This window comes from Ambystoma mexicanum, chromosome 13 (assembly GCF_040938575.1).
Source record: "Ambystoma mexicanum isolate Mex_15411 chromosome 13, UKY_AmexF1_1, whole genome shotgun sequence".
Lineage (NCBI taxonomy): Eukaryota > Metazoa > Chordata > Amphibia > Caudata > Ambystomatidae > Ambystoma > Ambystoma mexicanum.
Genome location: NC_090938.1, coordinates 101,467,774 through 101,492,846, shown reverse-complemented (window position 1 = coordinate 101,492,846; position 25,073 = coordinate 101,467,774). Strand labels below are relative to the sequence as shown.

Below are 25,073 nucleotides of genomic sequence, written 5' to 3'. Positions count from 1 at the left end.
CCTGCACTGGGAGGGGTTTCTTGGATCCATAGGCATATAGCCTGACTTTCTTCTTGTGGAGTTCTGGTTTTGGGTGAAGTCTGTTGAATGCGGTCACAGGCATGACGTTTACTGTCGCGCCGGTGTCAATTATTACTTTGAGTGGGTCTCCGTTGGAGAGGAATGTGCACGATGGTCTCTTCTTCTGGCGTGACCGGCCTGATTTGACTGCTGATATTAAGTGTACTCAGTGTACTTGTCTTTTCCCTTTCTTCTTCCTCCCTTTGTTCCGCCTTTCGGGGGATGAGCTGCTGTCGCTGTCGTCGCAGTCGCTCGAGCTCGGGGATCTTTGGGACTCATCGACTGCTCTAGCTTTACCTCTCCTCGCTTGTTGGCGGGAAGGTTCTCTGGGTGCGAATTTTCTTCGTTGTTCTTGTGCTGGGCGTGAGCCTGGGTCTTTGTCATTCCTGTTCGGCGGATTCAGGCAGACGGCTGCATAGTGGTTAAGTCGATTGCATTTTCTGCATGTGGACCCCCAGGCGGGGCAAGATTCGCCTTTATGCCATGGGCCTCCGCACCATTTGCAGGCTTGATCTCGTCCTTGTGACGGGTGGGGCCTCTGGTTCTGTTTCGGGCGCGTGCTTTGTTGCTTGGAGATAGCTGCTAAGTCTTCTGCGGGTCTGGGGCTGTCTAGCGGTAGTCTCTGGATGGCAGCTTCCATTACCGCTACTTGGTCTTCTGTCTGTTCACGGAGACGCGCTGTCTCGAGAATGCGCGATAGTCGCATGTTCCTCTCTGATAGAATTGCCCTTCTTAGTTTTTCAGAGGAGATCCCATTGATGATTTGGAGGCGAATTCTTCGTCCGGGAATTCACAGCCTACGGCCATTTCGCGAAGGCGAGCGTGGAATTTGTCCACCGTCTCTCTCTCGCGTTGTCTCGCCATACAGAAGTGGAACCTCTCGTAGTCTGGATTGAGGTCAGGCTTAAACATGTTGGTGAGCGCAGCTCTCGCCGCTGCGTAGCCGATGTCGCTCCCGCGGTTTGGCAGGGCGTTGAAAAGGCGCAGAGCCGCTGACCCTACGTTGAGCAAAAGGAAGGTGCGCATCTTTTTGGGTGTGGCGATGTCTCTGGCCTCTAGGTGCATCTCAAATTGTTGCAGCCATATTTCCCACCTGATGGCAGCTCCGCTGGTGAACGGGTCGAATGGTGGCATGAATGTTGTTAGCGTGGGATCGCTGCGCTCATCAGTGATGCTCCTCCTTGATGATGATGAGTTGGTGATTCTTGTCGGGCTGGTGCTGGGGCTCGACATGCTGCTCTATTGGGTGTTGAGTGTTGCTGGTGAGCTTGTCGTGGCCGCTGGGGTGCTTGGTGTGATGGCACGTGACCCTACGTGGAGCGCTGTAGTTCTGGGCGGGCCGCGTGTGATATGCGCGGGCCGTGTGTGATAAATCGTGCTGTGGTTCCCTTGGGGCGCTGGCGTAACAGGTTTATTTTTTTTTCAGGTGCGGCCAGCCGGATCATGCATTGAGCGTGGGCGGAGCCGGGGACAGTGCTTACCGGCATCCGCGGCGATTACGTGGGTCCGTGGATGCAGCGGCTCCCTCCAATGCCGGGAGGCGCGCAGTCCACAACCGCCTCGTCGCCAGTGTGATGTCGGCTGCCGCCGGTAGAGCGGGCGGCAGCAGGGGAATGAACGCGGCCTTCAGCGGAGGCCGTCTTGCTCTCGTATCATGCAGGGCGCCGCGCAGCAGTAACACGCGACTCTGTGTTAGGTTGCATAAACCCGGACTGGTGCGAATCCGCCAGTTCCGGTGATACCTTTATTTTCTCCTCCCCTTCCTGTGTCACGTGACCTTTCACGTCAGGGCACGTGACACCACAGGGGTCATCATCCCTTTCCCTCAGTTTGCACTGTTAATAACAGCGGTCACAGCCCTCTCCACTGGGCTGTAATGCCTTACTCTTTGAAGCATAGGAGCAACGCAAAGCTAGTCAGATAAGCAAACTAGTCTGTCTGCAAGTGGCGCATGGCTCTATGACTTGTGGAGCAAAAACAACTTATTTTTGTGCAATGATGTTTTTTGTTGTGCCAACAAATAAAACATTTGATGTAGCAAAGGAGCACAACTTCCTTTCAGAAGTTAACATGGAAGGATAATTTCATATTATGATACGGAATATATAATTGGAACCAACTCAATTGTAGAAGTGTCAATTTATAGAATAGGTCAGCAGAAAACAAGGGTAGTTATAGAACACCTATTGCTTTTAATCATCTCGGAGACTTTTCCAGCACTGAAAAGTGATGATGGGGGGTGTTGAATAAATCATAACCACCAGCATTGTTCTGGGCAACCCTCCAAATCTGCATTCTTTCTGCCTACTCTCTCATTACAGAAGGGGCAACCATATGCAAATCAGCACTGGTCACTCCCAAAAACGAACAGCCTGTCCCGCATTGCTAGGCCACATCCCTTCTGGTCAAGACTACAAGCAACCCAGACATGTTTCGGTATAATTAGGCAACTTCAGGGAAGCGTAGCTTGGCAGCAGTCTAGGGACCCATGTCTGGGCATACCCGACCCACTCATGTGACAAAAGACTGACGAGTAATAGATGGAGCGTTTTTGGCAGCCACAAGTAGGCCTGAGTGGAATTTACAAAACCTATTCCCCGGAATAGCATGTGCAGAACCACTATGAGCTGGTCTTGGAGAGCAGGTAGAAGCAGAGGATAGCAGAATTATGTTGCTGTGGTACGGCTCCTGCAAAATGACCTGCTCGACACCCCAAGTAGGTCGCGTATTGTGTAACTATAGCCATTACTTTTCTGAGTGCACTAGGACACTTTAACCAGCTTCAGTGTCTTCATTGGATCCTGATGTTGTCATCCCAGCCTTTCATATATACAAGGTTGATTATTCACAAGATAATCGTTATAGGTTATTCCCCAGCAGATGTTTTGAACTACGGATCCCATGAATCCTCCCCATTGACAAAAGCAGATGGGGATGCTGAGAGCTGTAGTCCAAAGCATCTAGAAAGGTTGCAGTACCCGAGAGATTATAGAAAGTTGTCAAATGTTGGGACAAGAAAGGGAGGAATGAGCGTTGAATCGTTGATTGGGGGGCCATGACGTTAATAATGGCTCTGCCTTAGTCTTGACTTAACCTGGAGTGCACCAAGACCAATCTAAAAGATTGCACAATACTGTAGAGCAGAGAACAAGGATGCAGAAAGCCATCTGCAGGCGTCATTGGTCCAGAAAAGGCAGAGATATAAAAACAAAAAATCAAATAATAATAGCAGCGTCAGTAATGGGGCCTTAATTTGGGCTGAACGCTAGACACGGATCTCGCCGCAAGTGACAGTAGGTAGGACTGTTTGGTAAACCCCCTTTTAGGCTTGGGGCAAGGACAGAGAACACGGACACCGTCTCACTTCGTTCACATACTTTTATCAACTAACGCCTCCTCCTCCTCCCTGAGGCTCCTCCTCTTCCTCTCCTTACACCAGTGCCTCAAAACCCTTAAGAGGATAGACGCTTCCCTCACAACACCTCCCCCTCACATATCTCCTTACGTCCATGTCATGCTTTTTCAATGAGTCTACATGGGCTTTTGATGATCCATCGAGGTCGTCCCTCTGGGTCCACCTCTTCATACCTCTCTGCTGGTGCGTGGTTATCACCCACGCCTTCCCCTTCCTTTCTGTCGGGCGCCCATGGTCCTTGGTCCTGGTCGTTCTCCTCTGCGGGATCTCCGTCTGGCACAAAATGTTTAAAGAATGATGCATTCCTGGAGACCACCCTGTAGGGGCTGGCAGCTATCACCATCGTCCCCTTCACATCGGTTACTCTGAGAGGTGTGCTGTCGTACCTTGTGTCCGTTTTCCTCTGTGTCCGTTGCTTCACAAGTACTTCTTCTCCTCCCTCGAACTCTTTGGGTCTCACCTTTCGAGCCCAGTCAGTTCTTTCTTGAGCTGCTTCTTTTGCTTTTGCATATATCTCTCTCTCTCTCTCTCTCTCTCTCTCTCTCTCTCTCTCTCTCTCTCTCTCTCTCTCTCTCTCTCTCTCTCTCTCTCTCTCTCTCTCTCTCTCTCTCTCTCTCTCTCTCTCTCTCTCTCTCATCTTCTAGGATGTCTCGGTCTTCTGGCTGCCACTGGGTTCCTCCACTGCTGTGTGTTTCTCTGAGCAGGTCTTGGACTGTGAGAGCAGGCAGTAAGGCCTGTTCTCTGACATAGTATAAGTATTCTGTGTCCTCTTCCCTCGGTAGCATGTCCCTTGTCCTCGGGTGGCATGAGATGTAGTCCGCGGGGTTGCTGTCTCGTCCTGGCATGTGTGTTATGTCATAGTCGTATTCTTGTAGACGGATGACTCACCTTTCTATCCTTGGTGGCATCTTTGTTATCGGGTTGCCAAATAGTGATAGGAGGGCCTGGTGGTCTGTTACGGGGGTGAATCTCTTCCCCATCACAAAGTGGTGGAAGTATTTCGCAAGCCCACACTGCTGCCAGCGTTCCTTCTATGCCTGCAAGCATGCACTCTCCATGTGGGACAAGAACCTGCTTGCGTAAGCTACCATGCAGCTTGCAGGGCGTCCGGTCTCTCTAGTTAGGCCTATGGAGACTGGGCTGGCATCGACCCCCAGTTCTGTGTGCCACTGTGGATTGAAGTAGGCGAGATGGGTAGCATTTGCCAGTTCGGCTTTGATGGTGTCAAATGCCTTCTGGCAGTCATGGGACCAGGTGAAAAGCTTGTCTTTCAATAGCAGACGTCTTAGCAGTTTGGTGGTAATGGCATTTCGCTGTAGGTATCTCTACGGCGGCAGAGGAGATTCCAAAGTTCCGCTGCTTGTAGCAAAATAAACCGTTATGGGTGGCAAAGCTGGCGATTCCCCTGGAGTCAGGGTGCAGTTCCAGCTGGTGGTACCCCTGGTTGAAGTCCAGCTTGGAGAATTTAGTTGCACAGTTTAACTGCACGATCATGTCCTCTATCTTTGGACCAGATGTTGTTGCCTCTCAATGGAGATATATTTGCCACTCCCATGTCGACGCATAGTCGAAGTCTGTTTCCATCTTTAGGTACCAATACTAGTTGTGAGATCCACGGTGTGGGCCCTTTGCGGCCTCTACAATATCATTCTCTGTCATAGCGCTTGTAAGACTGCTTACTGCAGGTAGAATCCCACCCTTCTAGGGTGTTGTGAGACAGGCTTTCTGTTGTTGTTGATGTGCAGGCTGATTATTGTGCCTTCAGCTTTCCCAGGCCCTTGAAGAGCTCTGGGAACGTGGTCCTGATCATCTCTTTGTTCACTTGGGCTCCCTTCATGCGGCATATGGTTGCATTTCTGATTCTGCTGCGGTCTCCTCTGCATACCACTACGTCATTGTCTTGAAAGTTAATGTCTATGAGGCCAAGTTCCTTCGTGGTGCGATAGCTCAGCAGGCATTTCCCATTGACTGAGCTTCTAAGCACATGAATGACAATGTTGGTCGTCTTCCCTTTGAATGCAAGCGTCTTTCTACATTGCCCCACCGATGGTAGTGGCGTGCTGGCTCCCCATTGGAAGCTTCTTCCTCTTGACGGTACCAGATCCCGCGTATTCCCAGTAGGAACTCCTCTTCCCCCATGATGTTGATGGTGGCTCCTGTGTCATTTAGGAATAGATGGGTGACTGCGGCCATTACCTTTGGTGCTTCGCTGCCGTCTTGTTCCCCATGTCCCAGGTTCACAAACATATCAGGAAATTCTGGGTCCTGGCCATATGCAAATTCATTGCAGTTCATGTGCTGATCACCTGGGTAGCCGTAGTGGTCTGTGTAGTAGTCTAGTTGTGGCAGCTGATTTCCACCTGGGGGCTCCCTGTAGTCTAGGTCCTGGTCCATCACTCTCACCATTCTCCTTGGCTGCTGTGGGTAGAACTGCGGCTGTCTCCACTGTGTGGTTGGCAGGCTCGGCATGTATGGGTATCTCTAGTTGCTTTGCGTTGCCAGATTCTGTCCAGCTTGCGAGAACGGTCTGCCTTCTCGCCACACAGCCTGGAAGTAGCCTTCCCTGCCACACCTAGAGCATCGTTGGCTCATCGCCTGGTATGGGCCCGCGGGAGGGTATATCTGGCCACATTGGTAGCATAGTCTCTGTGAGTGTGACAATGGTCTCGTCTGTGTGTAACTTTCGCCTGGCGGTCCCCTTGCAGTGTCTGGTAGTTGAGTGCCCCTCTCCTTGCTTCCCTACTGCTGGTGAGGGCTGCTACTGAGTCATTTCTATCAGTCTTGTTCTTGGGCATCCTTCAATAACTCTGTATAATTACTTTGTTTTCTGAAAAAGCAGAGAATTGGCAGTGGACCTGCATTTGACGCAGGCGTGTGATGAATTCCTTTACTATCTGATGGGACGCCTGTTGGCACTTGTTGAACATGTACTGTTCATAGTCTCTGTTTGGCTGCATGATCAGTTTCTTATCCAGAGCAGCCACAAGGGCGTCAAAGGTGGTTCTGTCTTCTGCTGGGATGGTTTTGATGATGGCGTTGATTTCCATCCCCGCTAGATTTGTGAAGATGCCCTTGAGTACTGGTGACTTTTCATCCCCTGCCGCCTTGATGAAGCCAGTGAAATCTTAAACCCATGTGGCCCATCTGGGTCCTCTGTCCAGCTGGGGTTGGAGGCTGATTGGTCAAGGCTTCCTCAAGAATGCCACGTTGCTGGCAGTTTGCTGTGCTACACCCTGTTCCCCTGCTTGGTCCATCATGGTGGTCGGTCTGTTGGGTGCTTTTGTCTAGTAGTGTTGCTCGTCCTATGGGGTTGCACCTTCCTCTTCCTCTGTTGTGCTGGCTGGACTGCAGCTATGTGGTCATGGTGTGGGAGTAATTGCTTTTTTTTTGGTTTTGCGCCCACCGTGCTGTTCGTGGTCCCTATGGTCACCAGGCCCTATAGGTGGGCCCATCAGGTGGTGAGGTCTGTGCTTTCCTTACCGTGGTGGTGCCTTCAGTTGGCGTCCTGGTCTGCGTAGCACATCCATTTGTGTGTGTCTGAGGCCTAGTTCTTGTTCCTTTCTATTGCAGTGGAAAGGAGTTACATGTCATCTTCTTCGTAGATTACCTAGGCGCTCACCTGTGATGGTTGTTTTCATTTGATTTATTTTTTCTTTGTGGAGCGGGTGGGCGGAACAACGTGTCCAAGCGAGCGGGAAGCCAACTCTCAGGTTGGGGTGGGCTGATTGCGTTGCGGCTCCTGTGCCGGCAAGGATGAGCAGATAGCTTGTGCCGGCTACCCGGCGGCACGCTTACTCTGGTGCGGTACGCGCAGTGCACGGCCACTCTGGCGAGAAGGAGAGGCGAATTTGCCTGAAAGGACGCCGGGATCTCGGCGGGTGTGCCTCTGTGTGGTTCACAGCAGGATGGCTGCTTGGACGCCAGGCAGGATCACGGTTTGGTTTATCCGCATTGCCGGTTGTTACGCCTGGAAGAATGACAGAGAACACGGGCCACTGTCCTACTTTGTTCACATATTTTTATTAACTAACCGCCTCCTGCTCCCTGAGGCTCCACCTCTTCCTCTCCTTACACACGTGCCACTAAACCGTTACGAGGATAGGCGCTTCCCTCACAACAGCCCCTCTCTTTAACATATGTAAAACCCATCCACAGATTACCAAAACACGTTTTCCCTCAATAGCTCATTAACAAGTGTCATGATGCCATGCAAGCGGTGACCCAACCGATCACATTATCATCCCGGGGGTGTTTGTAATGCAAGGGGAGGGACCAGCTGTCCCAATGTTAAACAAGTTATGAGTAATGATGAGGTTTGGGCATCTGCAGCATACTAGAACCAAGGTTGGCATGGAAGTGGCAACAAAGAGCATTAATAAGGAGAAAATATCCTACCATCATAGTCCCACTTGTGCCACACCTGTCATTAGAGGAGCACAGCAGGCCAGCATAATAGGTTATGCTCCATGTGTTCATTTCGTTTTAAAACTAAGGTTTGCACTAATTTGTGAACGGAGGATAGCTCAGAGGCAAAGCACTGGTCTTGGAAGCAAGACCATGGAGAGCAACTAGAGGTTCGATTCCCGAATATGCGCTTAGAAACTGAACTCCGGTACGGTATTAGGTGCGTTATAAAAAAAAAACAATTAATTTTCGCTTTTGCTTATTATATTGTTACTAGTAATAATTGCATGCACATTTTTAAATGTATTTTTTTTTATTCTTTTTTGGGGAAACATCTTAACCCCCTTCTCCCTCACCCCCAACTCCTTGCACTTTCCTTACTTGGCTCCCCATCTTGAGTGTATCTACTCAACCGCCCTCTTTATTTGCCCCCTCGGCTCTTTTCTGCTGCTCCATCCACTTGCAGTCCCATCCATTTGCCTCCCATTCCAGAAGCGCCTCCTGCTCGCTACACACAGCTTTCCTTCCGTGTCTCATAACCCCGGCATCTGTCCATTCATAACCGTAGCCAATACATACCCATAACTCATTCCCCTTTTCCCCCCAAAACAGTGTAGAATGAGACCTGGTAGTTTGTTGGCATAAAAATGCCACAGAATTTATTCCACAATCACAAAAAACCACACTGCACACATTTGTGGAAAAATGTGTTCGCAAGATGCGGTGACTGCTCCGTGTTCCCATCACCTGCTTCCCCCTTTCTTTCCTGAGAGTCCATCAGTAGGCCCAACTCTCCCCACCTTGTTGTCTGAGCCTCACCTGCCCATGCAGGTGTCCCTGGGCGGTGAGAGTGCCGTTTCCTTTGTGGGAAGCTGAGCTGTAATTGTTCCTCCCCGACGCCCCTGCCGCTTAGGCTCCCAAGGGGCGTTGGGTCCAAGAAGGGCGAAGACCCTTCCTGCTTTCTCCTGGCTCCTCCGGAGTCTGTCTCCTGTGTTTGTCTGGCCAAACACCGCCACGCTACGAGTGGGTTTCCGCCCACCGTGGCTCCCCCCTTTGCTCCTCTCCTTACATTTCTAAGATTTGTGTACAGATATTCCATAAAATTAAGTCCATGCCTAACGGTGATAAATGTACCCCATCCTTCAAAAAATATTCTGGCGATTTCAAATTAATTAGGCCATGTCTGACCTGCCCAAAACCCCTGCCCCTGCAGAATTTTGCCATTGCACAATTAAGTTTGCGCCTGGATATCTCCACAGCCGCGTGGCTCTCCGCACCCCTCCATTCCAATCTAGGGATGATCTCTGACCAAACCACCTCTGTTTCCCCTAACTGCCCAGCCAGCTCCTGTAATGAGTACATCATCTCCCCCATGAGCGCCCCTCTCCCTAAGCTAGTTAAGTCGTCCCCCCCAGGTGAATGATCAGTATTTTGGGCTTCTGCTGGCTAGGAGTTTGCGCACCTGTCCCTGCAAGTGAGCCCATTTCATGCCAGGCACCCCGTGCCACCCAATTCTGAAATCGCCTGCCGTCTGCTTTTCATGCTCCGCTGTCCAATCAAGCCCCAGCCCTAGACACAAAGGAGTGTCCTACTACCCAAACCAATATCTTCTTCTTCCGGGCTGGCGCTAAAGGAGGAAAAAGAAGAAGGCATGTCACCCTTACATTTTCTCAGGCCTAACGTATCTCTTAAAGCAACCAGAATCTGCCAATTTGCTTGATTGCGACGTCCCCCATACCCATGCCCGCTGCAGATGTCGCGGCCCCGATCCGGAATGAATGTGTCCCAAAAACCCCTTCAGTTTCCCCAATTCTTTCTAGCCCCAATTCCATCACCCTCCTAAATTGAAAGCGACTTAGCGAGGAACCGTCTTCATGAATAAGAAAAGGCGCCTCGTTCCACAATGCCGGCCTCACCTTGAGGAACCCTGCTACAGCCGCGACTGGGCAGACTGAACTCCCTGCAATGGGTTGCAGGGAGACTGTATATCCTTTCCCCTTCTGATCTGTTTTTGACCTCTTTAACCATAGCGTAACCTGCTCTTCTGAACATTGTACATCCTGGATCTGCAGATACCCTGCACCTTTTGCTTTTTTATTCTCAGGGATCAGCTCGCTTACCCTGAATGCCCCAAAAAATGCTAATGAAAACGCTGCTTTGAACAGCGCAACTTCAAGACCCCCATGACAGATTTCTTCTAAACTGGCCACAACCCTCTGCAATTTGACATAATCAATGGGTCGCCTTGCATCTGCCCAACCTCTCATGGCCATACAGATATAGTGTTCTTTTGTAGGATCGGCCAACCCTTGCAATTTAGAGAAATGAGCGATGGCTGCCAAGTGATGTGCCATCCATGACCTGGTCTTACCTCCTTGCCATCCCCATCCCACAAAGGCCCTTACTGGCCTATCTTGACTGTTTACCCCCAGGTCCTGTTTGAATTTTAAGTACCGTTCCCAGCAAGCCAGATACCTTTTGTTTGTGCCTGGTGACAGCGCCGTCTGAATCAGGGAACTCAGATTGCCCCAATCATGTCCCACCACTTTGGATTGAATGGCGTCATCCCTTTTTGTGCTCCCGGGCAACACTCTTGAAATTTCTCCAACTGTAGACGAGAGAGAGCATCAGCTGCTGTGTTCTGCACCCATGGGATATGCCTGGCTCTTACTTCAATGTTCCATTCCAGCATGCATTTGTTGAGCTCTCTCAGTAACCGCAGAACCCTAGAGGTCCCGGCGGATCCCTGATTAATTATCTGGACCACTGCTAGGTTGTCCGACCACAACATGACTTTTCTGTCCTACAACTGTTGCCCCCATAGCTTAAATGCCACCACAATGGGGAAGAGCTCTAGCAATGTAATATCCTTGGTGACCCCCGAGCCATGCCACCCTTCCGGCCATGCTGCGTCGCACCACTGGTTGTCCAAGATTGCCCCAAACCCTAGGGCCCCAGATGCATCTGTAAATAACTTGCGCCTCTCCTTGCCGTTGGTCGAGGTTCTCCACACACGGACCCCGCTAAAACTGTCCAGAAAGTCATCCCACATAGCCTGGTCCTCCCTCACTTCAGCCCCCAACCTGACATGCTGCCCTGCATGCTTTAGGCCCACCATTTTCAGCTCAATACTCCTCGCGAAGGTTTTACCCACCGGGATAACTTTGGCTGCAAAATTAAGGTCACCCGCCATGACTTGTGGCTCTTTCAGAGTTGCCTTCCTCTTTGACCTTAATTCCTTGCTGCATGCCTTCAGTTTGGTGACTTTGTCCTGTGGTAGCCTACTCACCCCTTCAACAGAGTCAATCTCAATCCCCAGAAATGTTAAACAAGTCACCGGGCCCACAGTTTTCCCGTCAGCTAGTGGCACCCCCATTGCTCCCATCAAGTTTTGAAATGCTCACATGATCTCCTGGCACCCTGTCGTTCCTTTTTCCCCAATGAATAAAAAATCATCTAGGTAGTGCAGGACTGTCCCCGATTCGCATTCCCGTTTTACCGCGAACTCAAGGAATGAGCTAAATGCTTCAAAGTAAGCGCACAAGATGGCACACACCATAGGCAGACATTTGTCAAAATAATACATCCCTTGAACCTTAAAACCCAACAAGTGCTGGCTTTCTTCATGTATGGGTAACAACCTGAATGCTGATTCAATGTCTGATTTCCCCATGAGGGCACCTTTCCCCGCTGTCCTGACCAATTCTACCGCATCATCCAGGGAGGCATAGTGCACCCTGCATTTCTCCTCCCCAATTCCATCATTCACTGAACCACCCTCTGGAAATGACAAGTGATGTATTAGGCGGTACTGACCCTTCTCCTTTTTCGGTACCAACCCCAGAGGTGATATTACCAAGTTGGGTAGAGGGGGATGTTTAAAGGGGCCCGCCACCCGGCCCAAGTCCACCTCCTTGGATACTTTCCGCAATACAACATCTGGCATTGCTAAAGCTGACTTCAGGTTCCTTACACCCCCCCCCCCCCAACCTTTCTGCACATGGGATCTTGAAACCCCACCTGAAGCCCTCCCATAACAACTTTGCATCTTCAATGTTATGATACGCATTCAACGATGGAGTCATAGCTTGCAGTTTAACCAGGGTGGGTAGCCCGCCTTTAATCCAATCATTACACATTTTGCGCGGTGCCGCTCTTGACAGTATGGTATTGACTTTATGCACTCTTGCCCTTGCCCTTGGGGCTGCCTTTGCATCTCCCCTCTCCACTTGAGGAAGCATGCTCCTTGTTGCTATTTCCTTTTGGGTGTTTGAATCTACAAGTTTTGCCAAATGGACAACCTTCCTCTGAGTTGACCCTCCAGCACTCAGCCTGCTCCCCCTGGTAGCTGGTCCTATTGCTCCAGGAGGAGTGCCCGCGAAAGGACGCCCTTCCACGCCTAGAGTAGCCACCTCTGCCCCTCCATACCTGCGTTTTCTCAACTGCTGGCTTCTCCTCCCCTTCATTTGAGAGTACTAGTTTGTCTACCACACCCTCAACATCCATTTCATCCCACGCCAAGGCTGGCCACACTTGCATTTTTAACCAAAATGCCCTATCATACTTAAGCCAGCCTTCACCTCCCTTCCTTAAATAAATATCCTGAATGTAATGACCGTAAGCTAACATAGCCGAAGTATAGAGGTATAAATCAAAAAGGCTTTTAACCAATTGTGAATGGACGCCTCAGTTTTGGGTGTCTCCTTCTCCGTTCCGTAGCCCACGAGAGGGGGTCCACAGCTGCAGCTGGATGCTGCCTTCTGTGTGAGCCCCCGCTCTCTATATAAGCTACAAAACCATTATATTAAAAAAAGACAGTCACAAGGGGAAACCCCTCCCCTTTTCTTTTGTTTTGCCCTTTCGCGGGCTTTCCCCAGAAGCTGCCGCGCTTCTGGTTCGCGGGCTTTTCCCGCATTTGGCGCTCTCCTTTTCGCGGGCTTCTGCCCGTTTGCCGCCTTGTCCCTGCACCTCCCCCTCCTTCGCCAAAGGGAAGGGGGAGGGCTAGGGAACCACCGAGAGGACACTGTCCGGGTTATCGGGGGTGCCTCCTCCATTTTGCAGGGCTTTTGTCGTCGGCCCTTGCATTATTGCGTTCGTCCTGGAGGTGTGTTCCCTTCAGGGTTATGTGGCCCACTTCACGGCCAGCAATACGCCTTTCCTTTCGCCCCACGAGCTGAGTTGCTTCTCTAATAAATCTAAAGAGAGGACTTCATCCGCCAAAGGGTGTTTGTAACTCGAGCTGGCTTAGAAAGCGGACTATGGAGCCTCACATTTTCTCTTTGAATATTAAGTTGGCTGCAGCCATTTTTGTTGGTCTCGCTGTGAATGGCTTTCTAAAACAAGTAAGGGGTTGAAAGTGTTGTGGAGTAAACAAGGTCGTGCCTTCTTAAATCAAGGACGGCCTTAAGAGAGGAGGAAGAAGGACTGGGGACGGGGGACGGGGGACGAGGGAGGAAGAGGAGGGGCTACTAGAGCCTGGGTAGAAAGCATGTAGAGGGGATTAAAGAAGGTTGGGTTTAAGGCTGCTCCATCGTGTTATTGTTGTGCCCTACTCCAGGGCCCACAAGGAATCGGTTGGCCTGTCCATATTACCCTGTGGTCCAAAGATCAAAACAACTGGCGATGAGTCGGAGGATCCGACCCCGCGGTCCATTAGACTGGCAGTGTTGGAAAACAGCAGTCTGCCGATATTGGGTACAGCAGCAGGAGTCCCTGCATTGAAGACACACCACATCACAGAGGGAATAGTAGCTGCAACCGAGCTGGCTTGCTGTGCGGTCAAACCAGGCTTTGATCCGCCGCTCCTAGACATAAAGGGGAACGAGCGGCTGTAAGAGATTTAGACAGTGTGCCGGCCGAAGGAAAGCAGCACGTGCCCCGGCAGAAGTCCAGACCCCAGAACAGATGTCCCACGCGGCACAGTAGTCTACCCGGTACGAGGTAGATGACAGCGGTGCACCGTTTCACAGTGGGGCTCAGTATATTGAGTGCCCTACTGCAGAGCCCACAAATAATCGGTGGCATGTCCATATTACCCTGTGGTCCAGACAGAGATCAAAACAGAAAGCTTTCAAATCTACCTCTCCCACTGTAGTATAGTTTGGCGCAAGTCAGCGGTAGCTTATTCCTGTACGTGCTTCTATGGGGTTGGCATATTAGATTCTGAGTATGTTATCCTGAGGGGAGAGCCCAAGGGCTGAAGTCTGCAAAGGGCGCTGTGGGGTGGTGTTGCCCACCATTGTGTGTGATAGATGTAAAGCGTGTAATGTAACCCGTAGCTTGGCAGTATTCTTAAGGTTGCTATTAAATGGGGACGTTTAACTGTGGTGGAAGGGCGAGGTTTAGAAGGTGCTTGGTTAGAAAGAGGAAGGCATATGGGGTAAGGTAACTGGGAGGGGTGGTGAGCGTTAGGAATGGTATTTGGGTGGGTGGATTTATCGGCTTGTTGGATATTATTACTGAGGTGATAGGTCTCCCTTTGGTTGCATGGGGTCCAATCATCAGGGGTCATAGGCCACTGGAGTAGGCTTGACAGTAGGTAGAACGAGGGGTTCTGTGAATTCTGTCATGTTGAGGGCTCGTTTGGTGACACATGGGGTGAACAAATTGGATCTATAAACGATTGCATACTATTTTTCGGCGACCCACGCTTTCCCCAGTTTTGTTTTTGCCGGCATTTCTGCTTTATTTTACCAGAAAAGTGACTGCCCCGCACCGTCCCTTACAACCGCCACCCCATATATATACACTCTAGCCCCACTAACCATGGATATTTTTGCAGCAAAAAAGTGGGCGGAAAAAGTCAGCAAAAAGAATTAGGCGAAACTCTAGGTCGGTGAAAGTGGGCTAGACCAATAAGGTTTATAAAGCAGGGGTGGTTCTGATCAGTGATCTCATGGTGGAGTTCGTGGAAGAGTAAGGTCTTTAACCGCCTACCTCAGTACGGAGGTGTTTGGGTAACGCATTCCAGAGTTTGGTGGCTAGCAGAAAAAAGTGGAACCCGGTTTGATATGTGAAGTATTTATTTTTTTGGTCAGAGAAGTTTTCCACTAAGTGAGTTATTTAAAGAAAATTACCCTGACTGATACATTTCACAGTCAAAACATTTTCTTTGCAATAGTCACCCCATGGGAGATTATATGCTTAGCAGAATGGAAAGTGCGCGCCTTATTTAGGCGCGGGGAGTGACTAGGGCCCACTAACACTTATTCACGATTGTAACCCATTGTGTGTCGATAAAATAAAAGGGCGGGGTCCTGGGACAGAATTCAAATAGCCAAGTCTAGAGTCATCCAAGAAACGTAGCGAGACACAGGCATTGATATTGACACAATGTTAACACTAAAAGATGATGGGGAAGATTTGAATGAATATCTCTTGGAATTCATAAGGACAGCTTTCAGCCCGTCATTTTTTAATCATGTCTGCATCATTACAGAAGCAGGGGAACTTCATGCAAATTAGTCTTGGTTCTGCCACCAATCGTAGCAAGGCATTCCAAAACGCGTGGACGTGTAACCCTCTGCATGGGAACACAAAGATCTCCACACATGCTTAGGCCTTGTTAGGTCTGCAGAGAGGTGCAGCTTGGATCCCTTGGTACAGCAAGCAATGGACCCTTGCCGAGTACACTACCTCTATTTTAGGCAGGCTTCCCACAAACACTAAACACTAGTGGTTGCAATGTCTTTCAGTTCATTATAACCCCTGGGAACTGCTCTGGGCAGCTTCCATTCCATTGCTTTTAGCCTGTCTGCACCATTCCAGAAGGGGACTAACCATATGCAAATTAGTCTTGGTTCTGCCACCAATGGGAAAAGTCCAACACAAACTGCTTGGATACGTCGCTTCTGAAGGGCAACACATGCAGCCCAAACATGTTGCTGTTGAACCGCCAAGGCAGATATGTGAATGGGCAGAGACTGCACACAGGAAAAGAGCCCTACATTAAGAAGTGGTGAGACAAGAACCCAGTCAATTGATCAAACGAAAATATTCCTAAGATTTCTGCAGAGTGAAGTATCCGGTTATAAAGACAGTTACATATCCTATTTATCAATGTGATGTCATGCAGATCACCCACCTGTGGCTTGCGCACTAGGTGACCGTAGATCCCCAGGGGGGTCTGACCATGACGGAATAGGGATCACTTCAGAAATCTCCCTTTCAAGATGGCCTATATGAACTCAGAGAGGCAATAAACAAAGCATGTCCTGTTAGAAGACTCATCGGCCTATGGACACATGTTGGTCTCCTTGAATTCTCCTACCAGGAACCCCACGGGATAGCCCTGAGTGCTTTCTTGTCCTGCTGAGTGCTATACCTCAAAATGGGCCTCTAGGCCTCTGCGCGCACCACGCTTGAAATGAGGGACGTGGCGCCTCGGTTAACAGCTCTTCATTTTCTTTCACACTACCGCGAAATCGCGGCAAGTTCCCTGTGCACATGCGCGATCATATGCACATCTCAATGGTTTCCCTGATTGTGAGGAGCCTCCTCATCACACCGAGTTAACCGTCTGCATGCGGGTCATGCAGGATACGACATCTCCCCCTCTTAGGCAAACAGAAAACCCTTTACTCAGTGGCTTCACATCTCTTCTATGAGTCTTACAGGTCTTGTGATGCATCACTTGGAACTCATTGACAGCTTCACAAGCTGCCCCATCTCTGGTGAGGCCACGTTCTCCTTCCTCGACCCCCCCCTTGGGCACCCTGCACAGCATTCTCCTCATCCTCGCACTCTTTCTCCGCTTCTTGGTAGAGTCTGAACTGTGACACGTTTCGTGTAATCACTCATCGCGGGGACCGAGCAGTCACCATAGACCCTTTGATCTGCTTAATGACGCAGGCATCAGGATCAAACCTGTACTCTGACTTCCGTTCTTGCTTCCGACGCACGAGAACCTTGTCTCCCGTATGCAGCGTCGACCACTTTGCTCCCCTTTTTTCATCCACGTACCTCTTCTTCTCCTGTTTCTTTGCTGCATCCCCATTCTGAAGTGTCTTCAGGCCTGTTTTTCGGAACTCCCCGCTGTTGGGCAATCTCGTCATCACCTTCCTATGAAACACCAGCTCCGACCAGCACTTTCCCATTGTTGCATGTGGTGAATTCCGATAGTCTGAGAGCATGCTACACAGTGCCTGGTTCAGCGGCCTCGGACTCAATGCGTTTTGTTGCAGCAGCTTTTTCAAACTTCCCATGAACGTTTCTATCATCATGTTGGCTTTTGGCCACAGGGGTGTAATCTTTCTGTGATGTATGCCCATGTGACTCATGAATCGGGCAGACTCCCCTCCGTTGAACGGAGGCCCGTTGTCTGACTGGAACACTTTAGGAATGCCCCACGCTGAGAATATGACATCCAGCTCAGGGATGACGGTGTTGGCTGATGTGGATGAGATCAATTGTACCAGCGGGAATCCAGAGAATTCGCCCATAACCACCATCCAGTATTTCCCTCCACTGAACAGCCCAAAGAAGTCAATCGCGACATGTGTCCATGGCGCCTCAGGCAGCTCAGACATCCCGAATGGCTCGGGATTACTGGGCTTCAACGTGCACTGGCATAGGTGTCACCCTTTCACTGTGTCTTCCACCAAAGAGTCAATCCCTGGGAACCACATTGTGGGCCTCATCACGAGTTTGGTAGTATCCCTTAAATGTGGTGGTAGCGCTGTTACCGCTGCATTTAAGGGTCCGCCAAATCATGGCTTCGGCTGATTTCCCCCAGCTCTGAGCTGGGGGAAATCTGCTGAGAATTCGCTGATTTTTGGCACGTTTACCACCGGTGGGAAATCCACCAGCGGTAATAGCATGAAAATTCCCCATTGGGGAATGAGGAATTCCCGAATGGGCTCAATGAGGAATGGGAAATACCCGTTCCGCCAAACCCGTGATCCGGCACTAATAGCGCCGGGGGTTTGTCGGTAGGGCTATTAACGCCAGTGCTATTAGCGCCGGCGTTACCGCCCAACTCGTGATGAGGCCCTGTGTCTCTTATTTGTCGCTTGGTGGCCATAATGCCCTTCATGTGCCAGGTCCACTACTTGCCGTCGGAGGTCCGTGGGTATACCAATCCTCCTTTTACGCATCACGAGACCCTCCGCAGTGACTGATAACTCATCTTTCACTTGCTGAAAGGCCAGCATTTTTTTTGCTGCACACCCTCTTGGTCTCTTTGCATGTGTTCTAACTCACAGTCTCTCCACCTTGGTGACATGGTGTGGTCTCTCACCTCGCTCATCGTGAGTGCCTTTGGTGGTCTCCGTTGAGCGAGGAAGTTTATGTATTCCTCCGCTATGGACAACTCACGATCACGTTTCACCAGCGGGTGCCTTGACATGAAATCTGCCTGATTGTATTTCTTGCCCGGCTTGAGCATGATGGTGAAATGTAAGTCTTGCAGTATTAGCCCCACCTTTCAGTCCTTGGGGGCATTTTCCACTGCAGGTTTCCGTAGATTGTGATGGTCGGTCACCAGAGTGAATGGTTTTCCCAGAAAGCACATCTGGAAGTGCTCACTCAGCCAGACGACTGCCAGCCCCTCCCTCTTTCTTTGTGGAATGCACACTTCTCTCCATTCAGCATCAGCTCTGCCCGAGAGAGCTAGGCATCCCTGGTGTAGTGCCTCGTCATGTTGTTTGAGTTCTGCTCTGAAAAAAACAGGATGTCGTCGCTATAGTTGAAGCAGTTCTTTATGTGCCGAATGACCTTCCGGATGCTCTCTTGGAAGATCTCAGCAGCTGATGATATCCCGAAGCTCAACCTCTTTTACCTAAACAGGCCTTTGTGTGTTGCAAACATGGTTATGTACCGCAACTGCTCATCTAGCTGGATCTGATGATACCCCTTGTAGAGGTCGAGTTTAGTGAATATCTTGGCTCCGTTTAGCATGCCAATCATGTCATCAGATGCATGCCAGGGTGCCTTTCTCGTTGAATTGACTTGTTAGCGTGGCGCATGTCCACACAGAACCTGGTCTCATCAAAATATCCTTGCTTGGGTACCGCTGCCACATGCAATGGGGCCCCGAGCTTGTTCTATGATGTCTTCCTTCAACAGACTCTGGATCTCTTTCTCTACTTGCAGCTGCAGGTGGATGGGTATCCGCCGGGGGTGTTGCACCACATGAGTTATCGACTGGTCTATGTGTAGGGTGACTGGGTCTCCTTTCAAACACCCCAGTCCTTTGAATAACTCTGGGAATTGTTGCACTATGGACACTTTGTGCTGCATGGAGTATGTCACGACTGCAATCTTCATTTCAACCGCCGTTGGTCGACCTAATAGATTACTTCCAGGCATTTCCTCTTGAAGAACGTGCAATTCTGCCATGGCTCTTCTCCCTTTGTAGTAGTTTAGGATTGTCGAGAACTTCCCATGATTCCAAACGGGAACTCGAGCAGCCCACTGTAAGAACTTCTGCTCAGATGGTTCTAACTCTGGTGGGTGTGTCATCTTGAAAAACTCAGAGATGCACATGAGGTGCAGTGTGGTTCCCGTATCGATGACAAACTTGACGGGGTACTGACCCACTTGGATGTCGACATCTCCATCTGCGACAGTCACTACATCAATCATATATGCATATTCATGTGGGTCTCTCTCTCGCTCTGGCAGAGGAGATGGCGACCGTCCAGTAATTTGCCAAACATTACTGACCAGGTCTCTTCTCGCATTGGTGTCTCTTCTGGGGCCTGGGGTGCATGAATGATACTCCTGTCTCACCCCGCCAAGGCCACTTCCTTGCACTCTCTTAGGAAGCGCATTGCAAACCAACGCCATGTGGTTTTCAAGTCCACAATTGGTGCACCTCTGTCCAAACGGAGGGCACTGCGTTCCTTTTTCATGGGGAAAAGACAGACCACACCTGTAACACTTTCCAGCAGTGCCATATCTTCTTATTGGGTGTGACTACTGCTGCCACTTCTCCCGCCTTGACTGACATAGTACAGGTGCTCTTTCGCCTGTCCTTTTACAGTCTCTATTTGCGTGGCTTGTGAGTTTGCTCCCGCTTCCATCCATGCCATCTGGAGAATGGTGGCCAGAGGGAGCGGGTTCTGAAGTAGTTTTTCTCTGAAGGCAGACGACAAACACCCTCTGATGATCCTTAGAATTTGTGAAAGTCACGGTGGGTCACCAACTTGCGCAGTCGAGTTGCGAAGGCATACATGGACTCACCCTTGACTTGACAGGCCGTGTTGAACGTGTATCTCTCGTGGTCTATGTTGCGCTGGGAGTCGATGTACATGCACAATGCCTCTTTTGACCACTTCATGCAGGAATGTTGGGATGAGATCTTCGACTTTGACCCCAATAAGATTAATGAGTAATCTTCTGGCAAACTTGTCAGGGGCCTTTTCATCAAATGCAGCCATGTAGTTTTCACACCTTCGTAGCCATTGCTCCCATCTTTGTCCTAGGGTTTGTTGATCGCCCACGTCAAATGGACCTGGTCGCCGGAAGGCAGGGGCACTGGGCCCTTCGTCCTCCGATGCGTCACTTGCATGCCTCTGACTGTCTCTCCATCCGCAGGCATCGTGCTGCAGACAGGCGCTTCTCTGCTGCTCACTATTGCTGAAGTGGACAAGATGTTAACCAGGGTTTAGGCCTTCTTGTATCTTGACGCCTGATTTTTTTCTCCCCTTCTCCTTTTTAATGGGGTGAAGGTGTCCCATCCTCATCGCCAGTTATCTTGTCCTGCTGAGTGCTATATCTCAAAATGGGCCTCTAGGCCCCTGCGCGCGCGGCCCTGGAAATGAGGGACATGGAGCCTCGGTTAACAGGTTGTAACAGCTCTTTATTTTCTGTCACACTGCTGCGAAATTGCGGCAAATTCCCTGTGTGCATGCGCGAGCATGCGTACATCTCATTAGTTCCCCTGGGTGTGATGAGCCTCCTCGTCACACCGAGTTAACTGTCTGCATGTGGTCATGCAGGACACGACAAGTCCCGTTCTCGGCTCAGGCTGGGAGTTTCTGCTGCTCTCGGAACCCCAGGAAGAAGCGATCAATCTTCCCAGTTTGGTCTTAGGACTTTCTCTCCATCTGGGACTTTACTAGGTTAATGAATAGACTCCTACCTTCTTCTTTTCGGAGGTGAGCCCGGGGCATTAGCCCGGGGCATTACCTGGGCCGGTAATGCCCCCCCCCCCGCGAGAGTAATATTTCTTATGGTGTCTGGTATGATGTACTGGATACTAATAGTTATTTTTTTTTTTTTTAAAGTTGGCCGCCATGGACCCACGTAGTCCCTTCTCCCTTTCCATGACTGTCATTTATGAGGCTCTGGGGATGCACAAGGAACACTGTGGTTACTGTCGTCGGAGAGGGAACCGGGCCATGGAAGCTTAGTCGGCAGGGATGGGAGAGGGAAGCATATGTGCAAAGGGGAGTGACGGGGGGAGGGAAATGGCAGCCTCCCACTATGAGGATACTCTGACAGCAGGACTACCATGAGGTAATGCACCCGTTTTGAGCCTCCTCATTGGCTGGGAGCCGACTCTCCCCAATCCCCCCCGCCCCCAGGTAATAATATTAGAAATGATACGAGTTACTCTTCTACTTGTTTTGGGTATGTGCGCTCATGGCAGAGTGGAACTTCAGTAAATGCCGTTTCGAACTCTGAAACTACCCAGACGTAGCATAGTTAATGGTCTGGTAGGGTTCTCTTGCAGCGACATACTACGGGGGAAGAGCTACTGTTACACAATAATGCTCTGAGTGCATGCCACTCTATCCAGACCTAACACCAAAACTTGTTGTAGTCTCCTGAGCCAAGGAGGCCGGTCACTAGCAGCCGTTTCAGTCCAATTCTAGTGGCTGTAGGAGATGACCACAGCCCCGGTTAAACAATGTGACTCGTTGTACAGTCATTTCCCACCCGGAACTCACACCTGCATCCATCTATTCTGGTATGTATTTACAGAAGGGTTATATAGTGCCTGGGTAAAAAGGTGTTCGAGTTTGGTCTGACTCGGAAACGTATAGCTATCTATCAGAAGACATGGCCACTATCCAGTTGATTGCACAGACGATATTGATAATTCCAGTGACCACAGTTAGGTGGGGGCAGTGCAATTGTGGAATTCTGAGTTAATATAACTCTCGTAAGACTTCATTGCTTATTATTTATGGTATCTTAAATCATCTTTTATTGTACATGGTCTCAGGAATGGAGGCAACACCATACTAGGGGGAGAAAACAGGGATTCACTCTTCCAGGCCATTATGACTTTGTCTCCAGAATATAAGATCAAATAAATATTGCAGATGCTGAGCTTGTGAAGCCGTAGCAGTGTCAAAACATGCACGCCTGCCTAGCTCATGGCAGGGACCATCAACTCCATTGGAAAATGTAAACCAAGGTAGGCATTGGAAGGCTTGTATGATAGGACCGACTCTGTTTAAGCCACCTTACCTCACTTAACTCTGTGTTATTCTGTATGAGGAAAAGCTCTACTTTGCTGTTCCGAACATGACCCATGTATGGTGCTTTAGATTAATCTGGCTTTCCATGTCTTCTTTTTCAGATTGCAGCGAGTCCATTTCCCAAGTGAATGCAATGAAGATCTTGAAAAGATACGGGGGCACTTCGGGCGTCTGGACCAAAGACCTGATGGGCAATTCAGAAAAGATCTATGTTTTCGATGGTACCAGCAACGACACAGTGTTCGTATTCCCGAGGATGAGAGAGTTTACCTTGTCCTCCTCAACTCGTAAAGCATCAAGGATTAAGCTACCCTTTCAATGGGTGGGTACCGGACATGTCGTTTATGGGGGCAACCTTTACTTCATCAGGCACCAAGATGAATTCCAGGTCATCAAATATGACTTGGCCAACAAAACCGTTGTCGACAGTGCTGTATTTCCAGTTGAGGACCAGGTTCCAGTCTTTGGCTTGTCACCGTTCAACTATATCGACATCGCAGCTGACGAAGAAGGCTTGTGGGCTATTTACGCCACAAAAGAAAATGTGAATAATATCTGCCTGGCAAAACTGGACCCTAAAACCCTGGGCATCGAGCAAATGTGGGATACTCCTTGCCCCATAGAGAATGCAGAAAGTGCCTTCGTTATCTGTGGTGCGATCTATGTAGTCTACAACACTAAGCTTCCCAGCCGTTCCCGGGTGCAATGTGTCTTTGATGTTAGTGGTACCATTTCTACTGATAATGCCCCCTTGGTATATTTTCCCAAAAGATATGGGTCCCACTCAAGCATGAAGTACAACCCACGGGAGAAACAAATCTATGCTTGGGACGACGGGTATCAAATTATTTACAAACTGGGGATGAAGGCTAAATTGGAGATTTGAGAAAGAATTGAGCTCGGCAAACGTAGCAATTCATACTTCTTCAAATTAGCTTTTCATCGGACTTCCATGTGATTTAATCGCTCTTGCTGTCTGATTTATACAGTGTTTCAGACATCGACTCAATAAAGTGACTCAAAGCGTACGACCATTCCGAAAGTGGCTTTCCATGTATTCCTTACAAGAGCCTAGCATTAGCAGGTGACTTAGGACTGCCTATCGCTGCACCTTGCCCTGTGAAGTCAGCCCACAATAAGCAATGTACATTTGAAAGCACTTAAACAATTACCGCTGTGTATGGCATTCTCTTCCATATCAATCTCTTTGACCATAAGTTCCCTCTTCAATTAACCCAGACTCTTCTAAGCATCCTACGATAGAGTCTCCTAATCTTTCAATGCTATGCCAATAAATTTCAATTGGTATAACACTGTTAATTGTGGCTCAACGAGAAAAAGGACAGCGTCAACCAATGCGGTTCGATCCATAAAATGATAATAAAACAATAACTTTAGAACTTTGTCATATGAAAAACTTTAACAAGGGTTAACAATGCGAGAACTGCTCACGATTATGATTGGTTATTTATATCGCGCTTAATACCCGAAGGTTTCTAAGCGCAGACCTGGGGATTGAACCTGTGTTGCTCTGTGTCGTCTTGCTCCTGAGCTATCCTACGCAGGCTAGTGCACCCACTCAAGGGACCTGTGTTTGACCTTACGGTACAGGTTTGAATCGGAACACGGGACCCAGCCCTTCATCCTACCAAGGCCGATGAAATGAGCAGCATTCAATGGGTTAACAATAAACATCTCTTATGTGCCTATAGCTCCAAGAGGGTGTGAGGTGAACATGTGGTCTACAAATGCCCCTTTTATGTTATGAAAAGCAATGGTCTAGTCACGTGAGGGGGTCCAGTGAAACTGCATAACGCTGACTCATCAATTCTCTTCAAGGAATTGGATGCAACGCATGGTGTGAAACTGAATCATAAAACAAGAAGTATATAACTAGGAGGGCATCCAGTACCATAAACTGCATGCGTGCAGCCAATGTGTTGAAAGTGTCTTCCGCTTCGCATGGCTTTGTATTATTAATTTTGTCGTGAACAGTGAACAGAAATATCTTGTGTCCTGGATCCAGCTGGGTTATCCTGGGATTTTCATCACCTGGGTTTGTTTTGTTAAATAATTCAGAAATAAGGGAATACAGATGTGGATGAGGGCTTCATGCCCCAGCACAGGCCCGGCCTATACTAGCCACAGTCACTTAAAAGTGGAGAAGACTTAGGGGACTTCTCAGGTATCTTTAGAACGAGGAACAGGATTGGCTGATTGGAGACCAACATGCAAACACCGTAATCCAAATAGCGAAAAACACACGCTCGGTTCATATCCAATTCTTCAGCACACCTAACCCTTGTCTGTCCAATCGCATTCCTTTTATAAGTATAACTTTGTTGAAACTTGGGTAATGACAAGTTTGCAAATATGTGCACTGACCTCGCTCTATTTTCATGTCGAATTTGGTTAAGGTGACAGCTGTATGCATTTTTTTAGCACAAGTCTCTCCATGAAATGACTAATAAAATTCAATATCCAAGTCCAGTGTATTTTCTCGCAAATACAGAGGTTTGAAAATGTGTATGTTTCGAAAGTGAGGTAGGACGAAAGTCTAACTCTCAAAGGGGATAGAAGTTTAGAACTGTGGATTCAGAAGGAAACTTAGCAAAGGCTATACATAGAAGCAGAGAATTACCATGCAGCACTTGGAAGCAAAGTAGGATACTTGTATGAAACCAGCTCAATGCAGCTACTAAAAGAAGTTTTAAATGTTTTAACACAGACAGGCTACACAAAGTTTTTATTTTTTGTTTTGG

The 25,073-nt window shown here is 49.2% G+C and overlaps 1 protein-coding gene across 1 annotated transcript in view; it reads left to right on the top strand.

The window, feature by feature from the left end:
* Positions 1-24,796, top strand: part of OLFML3 (olfactomedin like 3) — a 39,675-nt gene extending 14,879 nt beyond the window's left edge. The window contains exon 3 of the mRNA XM_069633388.1: positions 22,413-24,796. Coding sequence (XP_069489489.1) covers positions 22,413-23,197 — 785 coding nt within the window. The 3' untranslated portion in view covers positions 23,198-24,796. The remainder of the gene's footprint in view (positions 1-22,412) is intronic.
* The last annotated feature ends 277 nt before the right edge of the window (positions 24,797-25,073 follow it).